General features: G+C 43.2%; 2 protein-coding genes across 4 annotated transcripts in view; both read right to left on the bottom strand.

The window, feature by feature from the left end:
- Positions 1-10,269, bottom strand: part of LOC142193587 (interleukin-10 receptor subunit beta-like) — a 59,522-nt gene extending 49,253 nt beyond the window's left edge. The window contains exons 1-3 of the mRNA XM_075262569.1: positions 10,145-10,269; positions 8,426-8,549; positions 6,239-6,402 (exon numbers count right to left, since the gene is read on the bottom strand). Coding sequence (XP_075118670.1) covers positions 6,239-6,402; positions 8,426-8,549; positions 10,145-10,193 — 337 coding nt within the window. The 5' untranslated portion in view covers positions 10,194-10,269. The remainder of the gene's footprint in view (positions 1-6,238; positions 6,403-8,425; positions 8,550-10,144) is intronic.
- A 7,069-nt stretch (positions 10,270-17,338) lies between these two features.
- Positions 17,339-20,150, bottom strand: part of LOC142194375 (interferon alpha/beta receptor 2-like) — a 28,972-nt gene continuing 26,160 nt past the window's right edge. For all 3 annotated transcript variants that reach the window (XM_075263485.1, XM_075263484.1, XM_075263486.1), the window contains exon 8: positions 17,339-18,480. In XM_075263485.1, coding sequence (XP_075119586.1) covers positions 17,815-18,480 — 666 coding nt within the window. In that variant the 3' untranslated portion in view covers positions 17,339-17,814. The remainder of the gene's footprint in view (positions 18,481-20,150) is intronic.

Below are 20,150 nucleotides of genomic sequence, written 5' to 3'. Positions count from 1 at the left end.
AAGCTTTAAAGTGAACCTTTCATCACTTCCAACTCTTTGGATCCTTCAATGGCCGCTGCTTCACTGATTTCGGTGCAGTTGGCATTTTTTCTCTAGCCCCCACCATTCCTGAGCTACCATTTCCTAGGCTCTATACTGTCAGGTGGACTAGGAAAGATAGTTTAGGACCTCCCACCTGACGGTACAGAGGCTACTTAGCATATTGGGTGCTGAAACTAATAGAAATGATTGCTCAGGAACGGTGCGGGCTAGAGAAAAAATTCTAACTACGCCAGAATCAGTGGAGAGGGGGCTATTAAAGATGCAAATAGTTGGAGTTTATGAAGGTGATAAAAGGTCACTACCCCTCCTAAATAGTGTTGGGGGGATTTATTAATAATATCCTAAAGCTAAACAGGATAACACAAGACCAGACAAGCCGAAACTGCATTCAAGTTATCCATGGCACGCGCCGTATGATACACATGGAGCACATAATGACCCTTTATTAGAGGTTGTGGGAAGGAATTAGACGGAAAGGATATATAGCGTATCATATTATATACCTTTATTATGATAAGGGTCAAAAGAAGGATGAAGACGGTTGACAGGGCCATGGATCCAATAAACAGCGCCACTATTTTCCATGACGGCATCCGGCCTAGAAATGGTGCAGAAGGTTAGTGTCAGTACCATGTTAGAAACATAGAAGATTGAACACAGAACACAGATTATATCTTGGCATAGACATGTGAATATCCCAGACCTGTATACATTCACTTACTGGAGATTTCCAAACTACATCTGCTGGAAGTTTGTTCCAAGGCTCAACTACTCTCTAAGTGTAATAATAATTCCTGACATTGCTACTGATCCTCCCCTGAAGAATTTCAGAAACGTTCAAATCAGAACTCAGATGATTGAAATTCAGACAGTAATACATAGCGAATGTGATGTACAGTATACAGATACAGATGTGCAGTATACATATATACCATCACTTAATCCTATTACTATTATAAATGTGAAAGTTTGTGAGTTTGTGGGTTTGTGTGTTTGGATGTTTGCATGTTCGGATGTTTGTTCCTCAATCACGGAAAAACCGTTCCACCGATTTGGCTGAAATTTTCCACAAACATAGTTAATACACCCGATTAAACAATAGGCTACTTTTTGTCACAATAGCGCACATACGTTTTTCCCAGGACCCCCACAAAACCCAAACTCACACCACTATCTCTGCAATCTCACACACTTTGGACCCCGATTTGGCTGAAATTTTCCACAAACATAGTCCCTACACTCGATTGCGCAATAGGCTACTTTTCGTCACAATAGCGCACATACGTTTTTCCCAGGACCCTTTGGATGTTCGGATGTTTGGCGGTCAATCACGCAAAAAACGCTCCACCGATTTGGCTGAAATTTTCCACAAACATAGTTATTACACTCGATTAAACAATAGGCTACTTTTCGTCACAATAGCGCACATACGTTTGTGCCAGGACCCCCACAAAACCCAAACTCACACCACCATCTCTGCAATCTCACACACTTTGGACCATAGCAAGCCACAAAATTCATATTGCCCTCTACAGCCTCGCCCCTAACCCCACACAGTCTCATATACATATACTTTACCACTTTGCCCCTCACCTTAACGATACTCCAGGAGGCTCTCTTTAACGCTCCGGAGCAGCCATGTTTGCCCCCACCACTCTGACAATCCGCGACACCACCCACCCATGTCAATGCCCCTAGGCGGTCTAATAAATGCAAAAAAAAAAGTTTAAAAAAAGTAAAAAAAATATAAAAAAAATAAATAAAAAGGATTAAAAATTCAAATCACCCCCCTTTCCCTAGAACACATATAAAAGTAGTTAAAAACTGTGAAATACATACATGTTGTTAGGTATCCGCGCGTCCTAAATCGCCCGCTCTACAAAGTTATACAAATATTTTTCCTGTTCGGTAAACGCCGTAGCGGGAAAAATGGTCACAAGTGCCAAACTGCCATTTTTTCACTGTTTTGATTCTGCTAAAAATTTGAATAAAAAGTGATCAAAGCAATAACATTTCCTAAAAATGGTAGAACTACAAAGTACACCCGTTCCCGCAAAAAAAGACGCCCTATACATCCCCGTACACGCAAGTATAAAAAAGTTACGGCTGTCGGAATATGGCAAGTTTTCAAAAAATAATTTTTTAACACAGTTTTGGATTTTTTTTTAAGGGGTCAAAATGTAAATAAAACCATATAAATTTGGTATCCCCGGAATCGGAACGAAACACAGAATACGGGGGACATGTCATTTTGGTTGCACAGTGAACGCCGTAAAACCAAAGCCCGTAAGAAAGTCACAGAAATGCATTTTTTCTTCAAATCCACCCCATTCTGAATTTTTTCCCTGCTTCCCAGTACATTATATAGAATAATTAATGGTGGCATCATGAAGAAAAATTTGTCCCAGGAAAAATTAAGACCTCTTATGGCTCTGGGAGCGGAGAAATAAAAAAGTTATGGGGTTTAGAAGGAGGGGTGTCAAAAACGAAAATCAAAAAATGCCATTGGCGGGAAAGGGTTAACTTCAAATACTTCTGTCCCAAAGTCACTATGTAAAGTTTCTCACAACACCGTATATATAGCAGCTCAAATACAAAGTAACTCCAACACAAAAGTCTCACGTATTCTCTGAATTACAGAAACAACAAGATACAAAGTTACATTTCATATCCCATCCCTTATACACACTACGAAAACCTTACCCCCGCCTGTATATACCCACTTCTACAATCACCGCAGACGAAGTCGCGGGTACCAGCTAGTGCTGAATATGTGGGACTATAGAAATAGTAAAATTAGACTAGAAGGAATGTTAGGAGAGCCTAAATTTGGAAGAGGTTAATGTCCTTCCAAAATACTGGGGAGAATCACAAACGTCATTATCTATCTATCTATCTATCTATCTATCTATCTATCTATCTATCTATCTATCTATCAATGCAGTGTGTGAGACCTTCCAAGTCCTCGTCATAGGAGCCCTGCAGCTCTTCCCATGCAGTTGTGTAAAAAAAAAGTCCCTCAGAGCCTCACCACACTCCTTGGACCAAATCCTCAACGTTCAAGTTACAGCTGGTTCTCTACGTACAAGTGGCTTGTACACAGGTCGCAGATGCACCAGGCTGTGATCCGATCTTCCCAGGGGTGGTAGGGCTGATAAGTTATATGCCTCCCTTACATTGGCAAAGAACAAGTCCAATATTTTGTTGTCTCTTATGTGGCAGGAGACATGGTTGAAATTTTCAGGCACAAGAAGGAGGGTCTGGGGAGGTAACAACTGCAACTGGCTCACCACTGCTTGTAGGACCTCACAGGCAGCTACAGCTTTTGCAGAGGAGGGGGGGTATGTGACCTTGGATTTGGGAGTGATTTCATTGTAGGGGATAGTGAAGAAGGTGGGGTACACAGAGAGTGAGAGCAAGCAGATGAATCATGGGAAATGTAGTTTGTCCTCAGATTCACTGCAAGTAAATAACAGTGATACAAGGAGCAGCAAGTAAAATAAAGCCAAGGAAAGGGTGTGCAAGGGAACAGTGATGCGGATGTATTTGCAGATCATTTTTGTGCGCTACAGAGACACATCTGAAAAATAATCCAGACTTTTGGCACTTGGGAAAGTGAGACAGAATTTTAGTGTGATTTATGAAGGTCTGTAGAACAGATTTATAAATGTGTCTACATCTACGAACAGGAGTGTGCAAAGTTTGACAGTATTGATAAGTATGCCCCACTGGGTCAGAACTTTCTTCATCAGGCCGTTCTGGGTATAGCGGTGTTTATAGCTTTGTTATATTGTGTTTAGTTTTAGAAGTGCTTACTGTCATATGTGGTTTGCTTACAGATGACAGGGCTGGACTCGCCATCTTTGTCATAGTCAGGCACGTAGATTTGGACCATCAAACAATACTCGGTCCACGTCTCTAAGTCATGCAGAATAATTGTGGATTGTGATGTAGTTACAACTAAAACCTAAAAAAATGTGAAGACAATAAGAAGATGTGGCAAAAAAAAATAACAAAAAGAATGTCAAGAAACAAAAGTGGGCAGAAAGAGACTCATTAACTTCTATGGTGGAGTGTTGTGGGCATGCTCTGTGACCTGTGTCAGTGTCCAAAGAGGAGGAGCTGAACTGTGACCTTCACCTATTGTGATTGGTGGATCCTGTGTTATAGAGGTGTTATCTTTTATTGTAATCCCACCTTCTGATAATAATGAGATGACTGCACCAATAATACAGCTGAGCAGTCACTACCGGCGGTGACTACACTGAATACAATCCCGGCATGGTCATAGAGGATTAATCACACATTACTTACATGTGCAGGCTCAGACTCCTTCCAGTACAGCACCTTGTAGATAAACTCCCCATATTTCTCCTTTAGTGACCCCTTATCAAACCCTACAAAGGGCCCAACGAAACTGACATCCAGATATCCCGACCTGGAGGAGACTGACACTTCTGGAGGCCCGATAATCGCTGGATGGAAAACAGATATATCAATAGAATATTCTAGAATGGTAGATTATTGTAGATTATTATAAAACTAGATGTATTTAGTTGAGCGGGGTGTGAAGAGGCAGAAGGGCATGAGTTGTAAAAATGCTCTCTTGTCTATCTCATACCTAAATATCTATCTCCTATCTATCTATCTATCTATCTATCTCCTATCTATCTATCTATCTATCTATCTATCTATCTATCTATCTGTCTCCTATCTATCTATCTATCTCCTATCTATCTATCTATCTATCTATCTATCTATCTATCTACCTATTATCTATCTCTCTATCTATCTATTATCTATCTATTATCTATCTCTCTATCTATCTCCTATCTATCTATCTATCTATCTATCTATCTATCTATCTATCTCCTATCTATCTATCTATCTATCTATCTATCTACCTATTATCTATCTCTCTATCTATCTATCTATCTATCTATCTATCTAATATCTATCTATTATCTATCTCTCTATCTATCTCCTATCTATCTATCTATCTATCTATCTGAAATAATGACATGTGTAAAGAAATAATCATAATTCCATGTGGATATTGAAGCGGTCCATGATCAAAATATTAGGAATTCCTGATCTTATTGGTACCATATGATCAGTTTTTAAGATGTTTCATATTATCTGTGTACTCCGTATGCTGTATATGGCGGCATAGTGTCGGTGCTATATGGCAGTATTATGTATGCTATAATACAAGTAAAATATAAATTATATAAGTTCCATTTACCTTGCTGGAAAATGGAAAACTCACTCCAGGAACACTTTTCTGGCATATCTAGCATAGATGGGTGATAATGTGGCAAATCATTGGTACAAGGCCCTTTCTTGTGCCAAAGATGTGCCACATCCCCCGTTCTGTGCCTGGCTCATCACTTTCTGCAAATGTGTGCAGAGCAGACCAGGGACGCCTCGACCTGACATTCATTGGAGAATAGAAGTGAATCTATCATGGAAGGAACTTGGATGCCATTGTCTCACTCGGCCTGTATACTTGGTTGTGTTCATGGGGCCTTAAGAGGCCGTAGCCTTTTGATAATACGGGTGTGCCCTGTATTAGGTCAGGGCCTTTATTAAGACCAGTGTACAAAAAAATCTGCCCCACTGTCCTCATGAGTGCGAAGCAGCGAGTTCATAGATATGGGTCAGAAGGGGTATTATGTTTTCTTAGGTAGACGTCACCTTAGAGTAAGTTCACACAGAGGTTTTATGGTCAGGATTTTAAGGCCGTATTCGCCTTAAAACCGTGACCAAAAAGACGGCTCCCATTGAAATCCTTTTTCCGGGAGCCGTTTCTTCTGGCTCATGGACAAAAGAAGCAAGGTCCTCCTTCTTCAGGCCAGGTTGCCTCACTATTCGGCCTGAATAAACACCCTCCCCCGGACCAAGCTCATTCATTGGGCCTAATCCGGAGCGGAGTGCGTGGCTGGATGCTGGTGCAGTGCATTGGCTTTTAGTTGCGGCTACCCAGTTTTTGGATCGGGACCTGAGGCGGCCTCCGCCTCAGTTTCTGATAAAAAAAAAAACCCATATGAACTTACCCTTATGGTGTGTGGAGTCTAATAGACAATGTATGTTCTACTAGGCATTCTGGGAAAGGAGTATGCAAATAAGTTACGATCCAGGTTATGGCGCGCCTACCTAGATGGATGTATAATAAATAGGGTAGTTGGTTACTTACTCTGTATATTAGGATCAAAAAGAAAGGTCACCCAGTCAGATTCAGTACCATTTTGCTGTGAACTGACCCGCACATAAGACCTGTATGTAATACTGGAGGCCTCGCACCGCTGCTCACGGGTTATACATATAGTCTTATAGTGATGTCTGGTAGAGCGGACATCCCTGGAAAACAAGGACATATTCACATTATGTGCAATATCCAGAGGCAAATGGACAGAACCGAAGATGGATAGATAGATAGATAGGAGATAGATAGATAGATAGATAGATAGATAGATAGATAGATAGATAGGAGCAGTGGCGTAACTACCGCGGTAGCAGCTGCCACAGGGCCCGGGCCATTGGGGGGCCCGGTGACAGCCGCTACCGCTGCGTTTTTTTTTAAATAGGCTGTTACGGGCCCTATTCACTTGCCGATCCTGGCTGGGCCGGGATCGGCAAGTGACACCGCGGGCCCCACAGGGGCTATCATTATACTCGGGGGTCTTTGCAGACCCCCGAGTATAATGACCGGCGGATCGGGAGAGGTAATAAACATAAAAAACTGTTACTTACCTCTCCGCGATCCTGCCAGGCCTCCGTCCTACTGTTGTCTGACGTCTCTGACGTCACATGAACCCGGCATGCTTCCCGGGTCATGTGACGTCCGACGTCATTAACGAAGGACGCGAGCGGTGGTCAGCACAGGAGGACAGCACAGCACAGGAGCCGGGGAACAGGTAAGAAGCAACAGTGTTTTTTTTTTTAATGTTTTTATTCCCCGGGTCTCCGATTATTATACTCTGGGGTCTGAAAAGACCCCAGAGTATAATAATTGTTTATGGGTGTCCACAGAGGGACACTATTGGGGTTAATACTGTGTGTAGGGGCCACTATTGGGGTTAATACTGTGCACAGGGGCCATTATTGGGGTTAATACTGTGTGCAGGAGCCACTATTAGGGTTAATACTGTGTGCAGGGGCCACTATTGGGGTTAATACTGTGTGCAGGGGCCAGTAAGGGACATAATAGAGTGCGGAGGAGGGGGTCGGTCGAGGTCTTCGGCGTCAGTTGGGATGGGGGGGGGGGCCCAATGTCAAAAGTTCGTCACCGGGCCCCGCCATTCCTAGTTACGCCACTGGATAGGAGATAGATAGATAGATAGATAGATAGATAGATAATAGATATAGATAGGAGATAGATAATAGATATGATATAGATAGGAGATAGATAATAGATATAGATAGGAGATAGATAATAGATATGATATAGATAGGAGATAGATAGATAGATAGGAGATAGATAGATAGATAGATAGATAGATAGATAGATAGATAGATAGGAGATAGATAATAGATATGAGATAGATAGATAGATAGATAGATAGATAGATAGATAGATAGATAGATAGATAGATAATAGATAGGAGATAGATAGATAGATAGATAGATAGATAGATAGATAGATAGATAGATAGATAGGAGATAGATAATAGATATGATATAGATAGGAGATAGATAGATAGATAGATAGATAGATAGATAGGTGATAGATAGATAGATAGATAGATAGATAAGGATAGATAGATAGATAGATAGATAGATAGGAGATGGACGGATAGATAGATAGATGGATAAATAAATAGATAGATAGATAGATAGATAGATAGATAGATAGATGGACCTACAAAAATTATAATGCCCCCTCAGTGCCCCCTTACGACATTGTAATACATTAAACATCCCATACTGACCTAGTCCCATTCCCACACTCCTGCTTGAAGGCTCCGGTTCTAGTAAAGCACCATGGAATTAATGGTGCTATATAAATAAACAATAATAATAGTGATATCTGTGTATCGGTGTCCATTGCACCTTCTTGCCTCAGACAGCACTAGTGGAGGCCTCATGGTGGAGCAGAGGGCTGATAGCTCCGTCTTCTAATATTGTATTTGGGAACCACTGACTGGACCAGCGGGACAGCGCTTTAAATGCATGACTGTCCCGCTGACCTAAGGTGGCCTCACTACCATAGTGCCCAGTGCAAGTGCCGTTTGACCTATGGTTAAAGTGGCCCTGCTTCCCAAAGAGGTTCTGCAGCAGTTGTGATGTGTATTATAAGGTAGGGTTCATTTTCTGGATGCTGTATGACATATATTAGAAGTAGAAGTATACAATGATATCTTATAACTACAAGGTCACCTACATTCTATACTGTACGGTGTAGGTCACGTCACCAGTCAGGTCAGCCGGCCGACTCCATCGCAAAGTATTCCTGAAGTTGAAGGAATCCATGGTGACATTAATGGGAGCTGGAGGAGCCCCGGAGCCTGTCATACAAACATATTATGTATTACTTATCAAAAATACAATGGATTTATACCTAGAATTTAACAAAATGTACTAAATGTATCAGGCTCACCTCCCCCCGACCTACCCAAGGAGAGGGCAGCCTGATCCCTGCTTCTTTAGTGTAATGACATTGAGGCCAATACCTACATAGGGCATGTACATGATGTTCGGCACAAAACAGGTTAATGTCAGTTTCTCGGCAGTTCACACAGAGCGCTTTCCTGGACACGAGAACAATGGACTGTGATATACGTATATATATATATATATATATATATATATATATATATACACAACCATCTCCAAGTTCTCACAGTATGTCAAAAGACACCATACACATGTCATAAACTGTACGACAGATCCACAGGCCAGTCCCGGGCAAGGAACTAAACCCGTGGCCCACATAATGACACCTATGGAAGGTGGGGGCTCCTACCAATGTTAACAATTGCCAGCAATGACCAATATGCCATCCTCTTGGAGGAAGCTAAACCCCCCAATCACCATCATGGCACCGCAGTTGTCCTCCTCTTTAAAGAGTAACCAAACTTTAGGACAACTCTTGATTTTCTGGCAGTTTTTGTGTCGTTAATACAATTTGTATTATGCTTAATGAACACATGTTGTCTCCTTTCTGTGACGTCCTGACATCTTTCAGGGCTCGTTCACATCTGCGCCCGGTCTCCGTTCTGCAGGTTTCCGTTTCCTGCACAAAACAGAGGCAGAAGACGGAAACCTGCAGGACTCTTTCATACCCATTCATTTGAATGGGTGAGAAAGCTGTCCGGCCTTGAGTGGCGGTGAACGTTTTATACTCTCGGCCGCGAAACCGGATTTTTAAAATCGGACACAGAGTCGGACATGCAGTACTCTGACAGCTTTCCGTCTTCTGCATGCACTGTCAGTAGTGGATGTAATGATGGGTCAGTGGTGTTATTGTCTATTGTAATCTAGTCAGTAAATGCTGCAAAGAAAAACCCTTACAGAATTGGCAAGTCCCCGTCTGTTATTAGACAGTGGCCAGAGTGAAAACTGCAGGATCAAGTCCGTTTTTTTTTTTTTGTGTTGTTTTAAGAAAATTTGAATTTTAAATTAAAAAAAAAATTAAATAAAACCTCTTAAAAATATGTTTACCATAAACAGTTAATAAAAAAAACCCAAACAAACATTTTTTGATGCCACATTCCCATTAACTATTGGGGTTACAGAGGGCCCTGAAGAAGGAGCAGCCCAAAAGGTCCCATATTAAAAGGTCAATATAAATGAAGCAATATAGGTGGGGGCCTAGTTAGAGATTTTTAGTTGGGGGCCTGGCTGGCTCTGAAGAGGTAAACAGTTGGTAGATTTATCACATAAAACAGACTTGGGGCAATTTCTGTAGTCTAAGCCTCATGTATCCTGAAAACTCCAGAATAGTCGAGAGAGAGGAATGCAAAGTGCGTAATACATTTGGTAAATGCCATGTTCCTCAATTTTTTGTGTCACAATTCCGGTGCAGATCACGTAGTACATCATCCCAACCCCCATGTACTCATGTAAAGCGACTGCGGCCGTGATCCGCCATACAACTCACCTGGGATCCAGCAGCAGATAAACATAATGAGCCCATAGTAGTAATCCATGATGTGGGGTCCAGAGTGTGAGATAATCTGGCACAATGTCGTACATCGGGCATTGACGCCCTCTGTCACCACTTTTACTCACTTCCTTATTTTTTTTTCGGTTCAGCAGAATACACAAAATTACAGAAAAAAACAAAACAAAAGTGGGAAGCGACTGCTCACATAAAAGGGACTGCCATCATCATCCAGTCTGTCTGGGATGACATGAAGAGACAGACGGATTACCAATAGGTAGTGACCTTGGTGTTCTCCGCAAAATCCAGATGCCTGTATGGGAGTTAAAGGGTAAATACTAGAGAGGTTACTTAGACAATACCCCTAGGAGTGGCCCAAGTATAACCAGTTTGGTAGCCAATGGCTCCATATTCACTATGCCACATATTACAATAATCACCAATTTTTCCCCACTGACTCCATAACTCCCAAGATGCCACCCTTTCACTGCCAGGGACATATGTAATACGTCATGACTTTAGGGAGCGTTCATTTGTAGCAGACTGCGGAGGCTGTGATCAGAAGCCGGCATCGGTAAGTGAGACCCGCAAACCACACAAACACTGCCATCATTATACTTGGGGGTCTTTTCAGATCAGAGGGCAAGGAGAGGTAAGGGAACATACAAAACAGTGTTACTTACCTCTCCTACACTCCGGAAGGCTTCGGGCCTACTTGGTGAAGTCCCAGACGTCGTGGGCCATGCTTGTGTCATCATTAGAGATGAGCGAGTACTATTCAAAAAGGCAGTATCGAACAGCACGCTCCCGTAGGAATGAATGGACGCTTAACCCCCTGTGCGCCGGCTGCTCCCGTTCATTCCTATGGGAACGTGCTATTCGAAGCTACCGTTTCGAATAGTACTCGCTCATCTATGGTCATTATGTGTTGCAATGCAAGCCCGGCTCAAATGCTGTCATCATTGAAGAAGGCCGACATCAGTGGGGAATGCGCCAGAACCCAGGAGAGGTAACTAACGGTGGTATTTTATGTTTGTATCCTCCCCTGGGTCTCCAATCATTATACTTTGGGGTCTGACAAGACCCCAGAGCATAATAATTATGGGTGGTCCACTAAGGGACATAATACCGTGTGCAGGGGCCACTATGGGGCATAATACTGTGTGCAGTGGCCATTATGGGGCATAATATTGTGCAGGGGCCACTATGGGGTATAATACCGTGTGCAGGGGCCACTATAGGGCATAATACTGTGTGCAGGGGCCACTATAGGGCATAATTCTGTGTGCAGTGGCCATTATGGGGCATAATATGTGCAGGGGCCACTATGGGGGATAATACTGTGTGCAGGGGCCACTATAGGGCATAATACTGTGTGCAGGGGCCACTATAGGGTATAATACTGTGTGCAGTGGCCATTATGGGGCATAATATTGTGTGCAGGGGCCACTATGGGGGATAATACTGTGTGCAGGGGCCACTATGGGGCATAATTCTGTGTGCAGTGGCCATTATGGGGCATAATATGTGCAGGGGCCACTATGGGGGATAATACTGTGTGCAGGGGCCACTATAGGGCATAATACTGTGTGCAGGGGCCACTATAGGGTATAATACTGTGTGCAGTGGCCATTATGGGGCATAATATTGTGTGCAGGGGCCACTATGGGGGATAATACTGTGTGCAGGGGCCACTATAGGGTATAATACTGTGTGCAGTGGCCATTATGGGGCATAATATTGTGTGCAGGGGCCACTATGGGACATAATACTGTGTGCAGGGGCCACTATGGGGTATAATACTGTGTGCAGTGGCCATTATGGGGCATAATATTGTGTGCAGGGGCCACTATGGGGGATAATACTGTGTGCAGTGGCCATTATGGGGCATAATATTGTGTGCAGGGGCCACTATGGGGGATAATACTGTGTGCAGGGACCACTATGGGGGATAATACTGTGTGCAGGGGCCACTATGGGGATAATACTGGGTGCAGGAGACACTATGGGGCATAATACTGTGTGCAGGGGCCACTATGTGGGATAATACTGTGTGCAGGGGCCACTATAGGGTATAATACTGTTTGCAGTGGCCATTATGGGGCATAATATTGTGTTCAGGGGCCACTATGGGGGATAATACTGTGTGCAGTGGCCATTATGGGGCATAATATTGTGTGCAGGGGCCACTATGGGGGATAATACTGTGTGCAGGGACCACTATGGGGGATAATACTGTGTGCAGGGGCCACTATGGGGATAATACTGGGTGCAGGGGACACTATGGGGCATAATACTGTGTGCAGGGGCCACTATGGGGGATAATACTGTGTGCAGGGGCCACTATAGGGTATAATACTGTGTGCAGTGGCCATTATGGGGCATAATATTGTGTGCAGGGGCCACTATGGGACATAATACTGTGTGCAGGGGCCACTATGGGGTATAATACTGTGTGCAGGGGCCACTATGGGGGATAATACTGTGTGCAGTGGCCATTATGGGGCATAATATTGTGTGCAGGGGCCACTATGGGGGATAATACTGTGTGCAGGGGCCACTATGGGGATAATACTGTGTGCAGGGGCCACTATGGGGCATAATACTGTGTGCAGGGGCCACTATGGGGCATAATATTGTGTGCAGGGGCCACTATGGGGGATAATATTGTGTGCAGGGGCCACTATGGGGGATAATACTGTGTGCAGGGGCCACTATGGGGCATAATACTGTGTAAAGCGTAACTAAACTTTCAGACAACTTTTGATTTCCTGGCTGTATTTGTGTCAAATTTTGTAATTTACGTTCTTAAAGTTTTTCGCCACATTTCTGTGAGGTCCTGCATACTGTTACGTTACTGTGTACGGAGTACGGGACTGTGTAATGTAGAGGAAATAAGTTAAAGTATATTCCAAAATTTATTAACGACACAAATACTGCCAGAAAATCTAAACTTTAGTTCCACTTTACGCTGTAGGCGCGGTGTGCACATGTGCTTGGTTCAGACTTCTCACCATATACAATACGCTTTGACGCTGGTTAGAAGGGCCGGCTCTGTCTTGGGGAGCCCCGTGGACCCAGTCCAGGTGGTGGGTGACATAAGGGTACTGTCCGTGCTGAGAATAACTCCCATCCCATGTATCCCTGACAGTCCTCGTCCATAGCCTTGTACTGTCAGGAGCGGCATTCCTCACAGCCCAGGAACGCCCTTCTGACAGTGGGCAGAAATCGGTGCCGAAACTAACCGTACTGATATCTCCAGCCCTGGGGCATGTAACGGGAAAGCCGACAGCGTGCTGAATTCAGTCTACTGTCGGCTTTATAAAACCGCATGTGCAGGACATCAATGGTCTCTTTAAATATTTTACAATTTTTTTCTACATTTTCGGAATCGCTTCGAGTTCAAGAAGATTTCTATCCAAAAGAACTAGACCAAATATTAGTAAATGAGACACTAGATCGGGAGGCAGACTTTGGTTATGTTTTTTATTTGTTTTAGAAGATCTGGATATAAAGGTGAATGGCACAGAACTGACCGAGGTAAATACAAATGCTCTGACCTATGTAGTATCTTGTAACGGGATTTCTTCCCTTGTGTATAAGGCCGAGGCCACACGGACAGGAATTGTATCAGATTAGTTGCTGCAAAATTGCCTCCTGCCAATCCGGAGTGATCTACAATAGTAACAGCGAGGATCAGATCAAAGAAATCAGTCACATGCTGCAATGTAACAGACTTGGCCACGGCGGGTGAGTTGTTGCTGTGGGGGGAGACTATGCCTTTAAGGTCGAACACAACAAAAACCGCCAATCTGCCATGTTTGCTGCAGCTGATAGAGGAACCCACAGTGACACCTACAGGTGATCGGCGGCAAAAACACCCGTTTCGGTGACTTCCGCAGCAGGAGCTTGAAGAAAAAAAAACTTCCCTGTGAAAAATTCTGCAGTGTCTTTTTTCTGTGGTCTCGGCATGTACATACAGTATAAAATCTATATACAGCCCCCCCCCCCCCCCCCCGAAGATTGTGGCTTGGTGGAGTGGTGTTTGTAAGAGGTGAAGCGCACCAGAAGTTCCAAATTTTGTCAAATGAAGCAAGGCAGCCATTGATTTAAAGGGCTTGTCTGGAAAGTTATATTTTACACACTTGTGCCTGTTTTTGTTATTTTGTTAATGTTGGATTGGTTCCACCAAGATCATGTGATCGATCCAGCACCCCGACCCCTGGGTCGCTCCGCTTCCTCCCGTTTTCATTGGTATTTGCCATTTGGACTATGGGGCTTCCATAACCCTTGTAACGAGCCATGAAAATGGGAGAAGAAGGCGGAGCAACCCAGGGGCGGGGTATCATGTGACCGGCGTTCAGAACCAGTCCAGAACCCCCTGGCCTGGCATAATTTTTTTTTTTTTAAATCCTGCCGCATGTGTGCAAAATAAAACTCTCCGGCCAACCCCTTTAATATAGATATCACTTTGGCAAAGATGGCCTCTGTGTCAGCATATCAGCCGTCGCCTCAGAATCCAATGGTCGCTCCGTCAGGTTATAAAAAAGTGACTTTACCTCAGGCCTGTGACAGGACAATGCAGAGGTGACTACTAATATGTCCGCACTTCCTGCTGCCGTTTTTCTATCCGTTGTGCCTGAGGATAGATGGATACGACACCCGACACGCCCCACTGGCATACACAGGTTCCTGCCATCTGGACAGCGAGGATAGAGATGTGTGCTGCCCTATTCCTTGTGCCAGAACAGAACTCATTGATTTGAAGTGTGAACAGGGCCCAAGATTTCTAATGAGGTTTCTATTCCATCATTGTGGATGTTCAGTTACATTTCCATATAGAAACGCATGAAAATAGCCAAAACATATAAAACCTATGGATGTTAGTGGTATAAAAAGTTGTCCTATACTGACCTATTGTATATATGTGTATACACTCATCAGCCATAACATTAAAACCACTGATAGATGGAGCCATTGATCATTATGTGACAAGAGGACAGTTCTTAAAGGAAATCTGTCAGGGTGATCTGGTACACTAAACCACCCACAGATTCTTAGAGACCTGGGGTTTAGTGTCCCAAAATGACCAGTTATAAACTCACCCGCACCTGTAATAAAAAAAAAAATATAAGAGCGCAGTTTTTGGGCACTTCACACGGAATTTACGCCCCGTGTATTCTGTATGCGCTCGGTGTATTCTGTACATTTTACATGTGTAAAATGTAGTTAGCCATTGAGTTCAATGGCTTTTTCGTATAACGCATGCGCAAAAAGACGCGCGTCATACGAACATGCCATTGAACTCAATGGCTAACTACATTTTACACGTGTATTTTTAATGTACAGAATACATGGAGCGTAAACTCCATGTGAAGGGGTTCTAAGAGTGATACCAGAGCAGGACACTTCAGCTTTAGTGCGCATGCGCCAGACCTCTGGCACGTCCTCAGCTTTACTGAAGAACTGCGCAGGTTCCGGGAGCACCAGAGGAGTCTGATGAGATTCATGGGACTTATCTCTAAGAACTAAGACCCCAGTCTAGAAGGACCTGTGGCTGGTTTAGTCCCAAATCGACCCAACAGGTTCCTTTGGTGAAAGCAGGACCTCTGCAGCATCAAAGAAATCACTTTTTAAAAAAAATTTAATTCAGATTTTTTAATTTTATTTTCTGTCCATGATTATAAAGGCGGCCATCTTGCCCGAGCTTCTCCTATGCTTTGTTAACAGCATTTAGTGATCTGCTTTACAGCATGGTCAGGGTCATAGGCAGCAATAGTTTGGAGCCAACTCATTGAGGTCTATGGGAGAGTTTTCTAGACATGCTCTGTACAGGGAGGGGGAGGAGCTAAGCTGTGACATCACCTATTGTCAGTAGTGGATGTAAGGATAGGTCAATGGTGTTCTCTATAGAGGTGTTATCTTCTATTGTAATCCTGTCTGTGATGTAAATGAGGTGACTGCTGCAAAGAAAATTGGCAAGTGGCTGACTATCAGTAGACTCAGTGGCCAGAGTGAAAATTGGTGGTTATAGTACTTTTTTAAAATATAGGTAGTAACATGAAAATTTTTAAAAAACAATAAAAAAAAATTTAAAACCTGGTTTAAGATATAGGTCACGTTCTGGTGACACGTTCCCTTTAACCCCTTAGCGACCCTTGACGTAACTGTACGTCATGGGTCGCATGGGGATGTATGGAGCGAGCTCACACGCTGAGCTCGCTCCATACACGGCAGATGCCGGCTGTATAATACAGCCAGGACCTGCCAATAACAGCAGCGGTCGGTGCCCGAGCCGATCGCTGCTGTTAACCCTTTACACACTGCGGTCAAACGTGACCGCAGTGTGTAAACGGCGCCGGCGGCATGGGCGCCGCCATGTTTCCCCGATCGCCGCCCTCCTGAACGTCACAAGAGGGCGGTGATCGGTTGCTATGACAGCCGGAAGCCTATTGAAGGCTTCCAGGCTTGTCTCTGCACTAGATCTATTGGACGATGCCAGAGGCCAGAGGCATCGTCTAATAGAAGTGCTGCGATTCTGCTATTCACTGCAGTACTGTAGTATTGCAGTGAATAGTATGAGCGATCAGACTCCCTAGGTTTCAAGGTACCTAAGGGGTCTGATCATAAATGTAACAGAAGAAAAAAAAAAGTTTTTAAAAGTATTAAAAAAATAAAAAAAATATAAAAGTTCAAATCACCCCCCTTTCCCTAGATCAGCTATAAAAGTAATTAAAGAACATTAAACATAAACATATTAGGTATCCCTGCGCTCCAAAATGCCTGAACTATTAGAATATTAAAACATTTATCCCGTACTGCGAACGGCGTAGCGGCAAAAAAAATAAAAACAGCCAAAAAGCGTTTTTTTCAACACTTTGCCTCCTATAAAAAATTGAATAAAAAGTGATCAAACCATCGGATCTTTCCCCAAATGGTATCAATAGAAACGTCATCTTGTCCCGCATAAAAAGACACCACAACCAGCTCCATACATGGAAATATGAAAAAGTTACAGGTGTTAGAACATGATGACACAAATTTTTTTTTCTATTTTGCAAAGTTTATCATTTTTTTAAAAGTATCAAAAAATTTCAAATACTATATAAATTTGGTATCACCGCGTTCGTACTGACACGTAGAACACAGGTAACATGTCATTTGTACCAAACAGTGAATGCTGTAAAAATTAAACCCATAAGAAAATGGCGCAAATGCATTTTTTCTCCAATTGCGCCTCATTCTGAATTTTTTTCCAGCTTCCCAGTACATTGCACAGCATATTGAATGGTGCCATTACAAAGTACAATTTGTCCCGCAAACAATAAGCTATCATGTGACTCTGTGAACTGAAAAATGAAAAAGTTATGGCTCTTGAAATGTGAGGAGGGAAAAACGAAAATGCGAAACCAAAAAATGGCCTGGTCCTTAAGGGGTTAAAGAGTACCCGATACCACAGGGCACCTTCTTGTGTAGTCCATGTCTTGATGGGTCAGAGTTTTTTGGGTGCTACGATGGGGCCTACACAATATTAGGCAGGTGTTTTTAATGTTATGGCTGATCAATGCCCCTATACATGGCACATATGTAATGTTCCTGTATCATAATACTGTAAACAGATATAATTCACATATATAAGTGGTAATAAATGTGGTCTGGTATCAAAATCATCTTCTCATGTATCCTGATACCAGGTGGCTATCGGAGTCATCGTTCTCCGAAATGTCCTGTTCTTCCTCGTAATCGCTCCCGTACTCCTCTCCTTCTTCCAGGTTGCCGACACCTAAACAGAAGTCGACACTGTGTTGGTCCAGTATAGTCCCAGCTTCGTGTGACTCCATCGAGACTTGCGCCACCTCCTGTGTAACTTCTGGCGGTGTAAAACTTGCCCAGGCAGGGTCTGCTATAGAAATACTGTTCAGATTGATGTTGAAGACCCCGCTGTGGTCGAACGGGAGGTTGGAAGAGTCATCCAGGGCACTGACTGGCAGAGAATCCACGGAGGAACCTCCAAGTTCAGACACAACAGTGGACACCCCATTTCCGAGATGTCCTCCCGAGAGGTCGTCCTCAGTAGAGCTCTTTGCTTCTCCACTTGACCCCAAGGAGGAGGAAACGTCTGGAGACAGTTCTCCACTTGTCATGGTGCCACTGGTGTCGCTGTCCAGCAGCCTTTTTCGGTTTGCATAGCCTTCTTCACAGATCTTTACTTTACTTTCCAGCTTTTGTTCCACCTCAATTTTTTGGCTAATAATTTCCACAGGAATAGAGAAGGTCGGGGAGGTGAATTCGCTTCCGTTGCTAAACATGCTCTCGGAAGTCGGCAAGGATTTCTTAAAGAGAAAGAAAATGGGATTATAAAGAATGGTTGCTCCACATCAACTTCAATTTTAGGTTTCGCTTCACATAAGAAAATGGATTCCCTTAAAGTGGACCTCCAGTTATAAAATAAGGTTTCATAAATGAATAGTGCAGGTGAAGATAAGAAACTTTGTAATATATCTTACTAAAGAAATCTGTTTCCTTCTCCACTTATCAGGCTGCTACTTTTTTACACAGCAGTCTATGGAGAGGATACTATGAAACTCTGCTACATTACAAGTGAGGGAACTCTTCTGACACTGCTATACCACTGCACAGAATGAGGCAATATATCAATTAATAGCCATTCTCCTCCCTCTCCATAGACGTCTCTGTGTGGATTTTATACAGACACATTGGCCTGAGTGAAGATAAGAAGGAGAGCAGCATAATAAGGAGAAGGAAACAGATTTCCTAAATAAGATATACTAGCTTTTACCCGCAACTTCGTCCGCGGTGATTTGAGAATTGGGCAGACACAGACGTGTGAAACTGTAAAAGTGCTTTAAAAAGTTTGGTGAGCTAGCAAATGTGATGTGTTATATTGTGTATGTAGTGATACAGACAATGTGATGTGTTGTATTGTGTATGTAGTAATACAAACAATGTGATGTGTATGTATAGTGGAAAGCTATATGTAAATGTGAGTGAGTAGAGTGAGGGCTACTCCTGAGGTGACAGTAAGGAGTGTGCAGGCAGGTTGAGGCAGGAAATGCCAGGCAGTGTGTGTGAGTCTATAGCTGGGGCTAGGAGTCCTGCTTTTATGAGTCTCCTGCTAGGAAGCCATGTTGTTTAGTGGCACCAAAAGTAGCCTGTGACTCAATCCTAAGGGAAAACTATGTTTGTGGAAAATTGCACGCAAATCCGTCCAGGCGTTTTAGCGTGATTGAGGAACAAACATCCAAACTCACAAACATCCAAACACACAAACTTTCACACTTATAATATTAGTAGGATTACAAAGTTTCTTATATTCACCTGTACTTATATAAATATACAGTGGGGCAAAAAAGTATTTAGTCAGTCACCAATAGTGCAAGTTCCACCACTTAAAAAGATGAGAGGCGTCTGTAATTTACATCATAGGTAGACCTCAACTATGAGAGACAAAATGAGAAAACAAATACAGAAAATCACATTGTCTGATTTTGTAAGAATTTATTTGCAAATTATGGTGGAAAATAAGTATTTGGTCACCTACAAACAATCAAGATTTCTGGCTCTCACAGACCTGTAACTTCTTCTTTAAGAGTCTCCTCTTTCCTCCACTCATTACCTGTAGTAATGGCACCTGTTTAAACTTATCAGTATAAAAAGACACCTGTGCACACCCTCAAACAGTCAGACTCCAAACTCCACTATGGTGAAGACCAAAGAGCTGTCAAAGGACACCAGAAACAAAATTGTAGCCCTGCACCAGGCTGGGAAGACTGAATCTGCAATAGGCAACCAGCTTGGATTGAAGAAACCAACTGTGGGAGCAATAATTAGAAAATGGAAGACATACAAGACCACTGATAAGCTCCCTCGATCTGGGGCTCCACGCAAAATCTCACCCCGTGGGGTCAAAATGATCTCAAGAACGGTTAGCAAAAATCCCAGAACAACGCGGGGGGACCTAGTGAATGAACTGCAGAGAGCT

The sequence above is a fragment of the Leptodactylus fuscus genome, chromosome 2 (assembly GCF_031893055.1).
Source record: "Leptodactylus fuscus isolate aLepFus1 chromosome 2, aLepFus1.hap2, whole genome shotgun sequence".
Classification (NCBI taxonomy): domain Eukaryota; kingdom Metazoa; phylum Chordata; class Amphibia; order Anura; family Leptodactylidae; genus Leptodactylus; species Leptodactylus fuscus.
This window is presented reverse-complemented; position numbering and strand designations above follow the sequence as displayed.